At 30.8% G+C, this 4,637-nt stretch overlaps 1 protein-coding gene across 1 annotated transcript; it reads right to left on the reverse strand.

The window, feature by feature from the left end:
* Positions 1-537: 537 nt before the first annotated feature.
* LOC145318970 (neuroparsin-A-like) lies at positions 538-3,704 on the reverse strand. The gene is made up of 7 exons (XM_080160767.1): positions 3,586-3,704; positions 3,291-3,337; positions 2,889-2,932; positions 2,043-2,102; positions 1,723-1,774; positions 1,250-1,325; positions 538-682 (listed from the first exon to the last, which is right to left on the reverse strand). Exons 1-6 carry the CDS (start codon positions 3,644-3,646, stop codon positions 1,272-1,274), a joined length of 318 nt encoding a protein of 105 aa, XP_080016893.1. The 5' UTR covers positions 3,647-3,704; the 3' UTR covers positions 538-682; positions 1,250-1,271.
* Positions 3,705-4,637: the final 933 nt, after the last annotated feature.

Below are 4,637 nucleotides of genomic sequence, written 5' to 3' on the forward strand. Positions count from 1 at the left end.
TTTAGTTTGTATTTTCCTATAGTGCATATTTTTGTGATTCTAAAATCTATAAAAATTTTCCTCTGTTAATAATATGGATTTTTCTTTTTCAAGCTTGCCTTTTATTTATTATTATTTTTTATTGTTAATCAAAATTAACAAACTATGATGTTTCAAAATGATTGTTTAAAGTTTTATATATTTTTTTCTCTTATTGGCAGTTATTCTTGTTTGACATGGCAGACCAAACTATAAACTTGTAGAGTAGCCATCCTATTATATAAAGTAGTAAGCGTTTTTTGTCTATCCCGAAGGATCTCGCTAACCGCTGAACCGATATTGTTCTCCTTTACAGTGAAGCTTCTCATAGTTCCTGGGAAGGCTTTAAACTATTTTGGAGAGGGTGTGTTCACCCCCCTCCCCCCAAAATAATATTTTTAAAACTCTTTTGAAACTCAAATTTAAAATGGGATGAGGTCGATTTTCCCCCCTCCTACCAGTGCCCCTAGAGGCTTCTAGGGGAGTAGCCGCTATATTACATATCATGAAGATATAAAGTTTAAGTGCAGGGGGATTTATTAAATTGTACATATGATATGATTTTACATTACATTATAGTGCGCCATACAGTGATTCCAAATCAAACTATTATTGAATTGAGCAGAATAAATACTTTGGTCCTCACAGATACAAATATCTTGGCCTGAAAAAGAGAAACACAATTAACATTTGCAGAAAGAATATAGTTTAATACAAGTACAAAAATGCAGCATTTATTATGAACAAATCAGGCATAATCCAAGCAATATAAACCTAATAAAATTAGTTTTACTATCCCCTTAAGGAAAAATGTCCTTGAATAGCATAATAATATATTCATACATCATAATAAACAATTAAAAAAGTAAAATATGATAAATGTATAGTTTTATAGATTTTCATTAGCTAAAAATAGATGTTGTAAATAAGCGTAACTAAATTATTGAAAAAATGGTAAAGCATTATGATGAATGCTGAAAAAATAATAATAACAAAACAAAAAGTATTTTTAGTTGATGGTGCATATGATAATTATTATTTTAGTTAATACCACAAAAAGGGACATTCTTTTTTACATTTGGAAAATTAAAGCTTAAGATTTATTTTGTATTTCCCACGGCCTGGCTAGAATGGTGACTGAACAGCACCTATGCTTGAATTCCTAAAATGCAGCGCAGCGTCCTGTATCTATTTCAAATGTCGTTTTTACATTCTATAGAAATATTTTTACCTGGACGAAATGAGATTAGGGTTTACCAAATGCATTGGGTATCGCTCCAGCAAACAAAGTGTTTGTATGAACATCCCTAAATAGATTAGTCATTTGATTTTGGTTGCTGCTTAAACTTTTTCAAAATAAATGTTGATTATTCCATAATGCATTTTATTCAATATATCTATAATTTATCTAACCATATATACATAATATCCATCCCTCTATTATCCATATATTTATCTATCTATATGTGATACCTGACACCTGTTATAATGGTGCTGTCATTTGAACAACTTACACAAATACAGTTACTGTGTTTTTGTCAAAGGTTGAAGTGTTCTTGTCAATTTCAATATTAGGTGTTTAATTATAGCATTGTTTTTTAATCGAAAATTTCATGTACATTTTGAGTACATTTGACACTGATATTGGATATACCTATTCTAACTATCTATCTATCTGTCGTCCATGCTGTCTATCAATTTTACCTGACATCTGCCACAGTTTGAGCACATTAGACCCTCACCGCAGATGCCATACCTTTAAAAAAAATTAGTTTATTATTTGAATAAGATTTTGTTCTAAGCAGAAATAAGAAGCAAAAATTTGATAACACTATTATATTAAATCAGTCCTAAACACAAATTTGAAACTAATATATAAGCTTGAAGAAATAGGCAATAATTTGATATATTTTATCGCTGTTCAATAGTAATTGCCAAAAGTATAGTAAAAAATAGAAAGATGGTTTTAGAAATTAATCTTTTTAGAGCAAAATTTGCGTATTAATAAATTTTTATTTTCTAACCTTTGATATTTACCCCCACAAACCTCACCAGGACCTTTCATACAGACCATGTTTCCACACCTGAAATAAAGAATGAAATAATTCTTAGTTCTGTGAACCGAAGATAACCTATAACCTATAAGTGTTCCTGTCCCTTTATCTGTCAAAAAAAAAGTGACATAATTAGAGAGCCTACCTGAACTAGAGCAAGTGAATGACATAAATATGTATTATATGGGATATGACGAACAAATTACAGGTACAGGAATAAGTAACCCATGTTTCTTGGATGGTCCTCAAGCCGATTTTTTTTCGCGCTTTATCTCTCTCTCTCTCTCTCTCTTGTTTCCTGTCTTTTTTCATATTATTATACTAGATTCTTCGCACAAAGCCTCTTAATAAGGGCAGGAAGGTCAGGAAATAGACTAAAACCATCCCAGGACATTTATAAAAAGGACATTAAATCTTCCCTGAAAAGTACAACTCATTTTTTATGCAAAAAGATGAGCATTACCAATGTAGCACCAATTGAGTCACAGATAGATTACTAACTAATCAAAACTTTATATATTACTAGCGGCTACGCCCCTAGAAGCCTCTAGGGGGAGTTCGACCTCCTCCCCATTTCAATTTAAGGTTTTAAGAGAAAAAGTATTTTTTAGGGGGGGGGGGTAGTGGTTGTCTTTTTTTAATTAGAAGGTGGAGCTACCCTCTCAAAACAGTTAAAAATCATACCTTAAGAAGCTTCATTGTAGAGAAGAACCATATTGGTTCAGCGATTAGCGAGATTCTTGCTACAGACAAATAAAAGCTTACTACTTTATATAATAGGATGTAGAAGCTACTCTATAGCCATGACTTTCTAACCTGTCGTATGTTTGTCCATAGTGACAGTCTTTCTCATCCCCAATCTAAACAAAAAACGTTGAATAAGTAATTTTGGCCAATTATGTCTTATATATGAAATCAAATTTATAGACTGTTTATTTATTTGCATCATCATAGTCGAGGACGTCCAAGTCTTTTAAGGGTTTAACGTGATCTAATACATTTTTTTAAATTTTGAGCGGGTTAAAATGTGGTGTTTCAAAGTTTAAGGGGTTTTACATCCCTTAACTCCCACCTTTGGAGGTCCATGATCATAGATCTAATTTCATTAACCTAAATAAAACTCCTTAATCTATGTAATTTCCTAAAAGCTACAAAAAAAAACATTTTCTCTGGATAACTAGAGCATTATAAGGCACTTGTCCCTTCTATCAATATCACCTGAATATCGCATATGTCAGGTATGGGAGCAGGGTTGGCTACAGACACCTGCATAAGATCAATACTTAAAAATAACGTCTTAAAATAAGTTGGTAACGAACAAGAGATGGTATCATGAAAAGAAAAACAAAAATCACCAAATTTTCCTTAAATAAATAGAAGAGGAATTTATTAAACAGCATAGATTATGTAAAATACACTTAAGCTGCTTAGTTTTTAAAACAAGTCTTATTGCTATTGTTAAAACTAATATTTTAAGAATCCAACTGTTTATTGAATTATTTAAGTATTGATCCCTGATTTGGTGTATTTAGCACAACAAACATGAGAAAGACAAGACCAGCGTATATATGCATTGTATTCTATAATAGAGTATACAATTAATATGAGTGAGTAAGAAATTATGTGAGTTATTGAGTGAGGGATAAGGAAATTAAAAATGGTAAAATATTTTTTTTCAAAGAATTCTAGAATTGGTTGTCCCCTTTTCACAATCTAACCGTTTACGAGATCCTATTAGACACGCCCAATTAAACATCCAGTTACTATCTATGTCTGTGACTGGCTGTGTGAACCGAAAGATTTCGCTGGACCGATATGGTTTCTCATTTACAACAAAGCTTCTTATATGTCCTGGAAAGGTTTATAACTATTTTAGGGCAGGTTACACCACTCATCCAAGAGAAATCGCCCTTAGAAAAGAATGAAACAATACTTTTTCTTTTATAACTAAAATTAAAAATGGGTGGCTCGACTTACCCCTAATTAGGAAAATAGTAAAGGATATTTTGTCAATAATTATGACAAATAAAATTAATACTAAGTAAATGTTTTTATATTAATCATTTTATTCTATTATTTCCATAAAAATAAACTTAATTGTTTTTTCAATATTTAATACTGACATTTTTTTATTTAGGGTTCGTCGACAAGTCATTTTCTATAAGAACAAGGATGACAACGTCCATAATTTAGCGAAGCTCTAAAATAAGATGGCCGTACAAACAAACATTATTACTTGTAGAGTGTCAGAACTTAATAAGCAGAATATAAATTTATATGTATTAACAAAATTGTATTGAATTTTGTTGCAAAATTACTTAAACACTGTTTCAGGACTTATAACATTTTAAGGTCTTGTTTATAGTGATGCTTCGCATATAACATTTTACCTTACGACACGAACGGAAGGGCGTATGGCGATACCACAATTATAGAAAAGCAACGCTTTTAAAATGTCATTTTCAGTATTTTAATTACAATAATTGAAAAAAAAAACTTTAATGTCAATATTTTCTTGTAATTGCTGTGCACCCTATGGAAATATATATCTTTGATTATTATACG

This window comes from Acartia tonsa, chromosome 5 (assembly GCF_053477335.1).
Source record: "Acartia tonsa isolate MP-2025a chromosome 5, ASM5347733v1, whole genome shotgun sequence".
NCBI lineage: Eukaryota > Metazoa > Arthropoda > Copepoda > Calanoida > Acartiidae > Acartia > Acartia tonsa.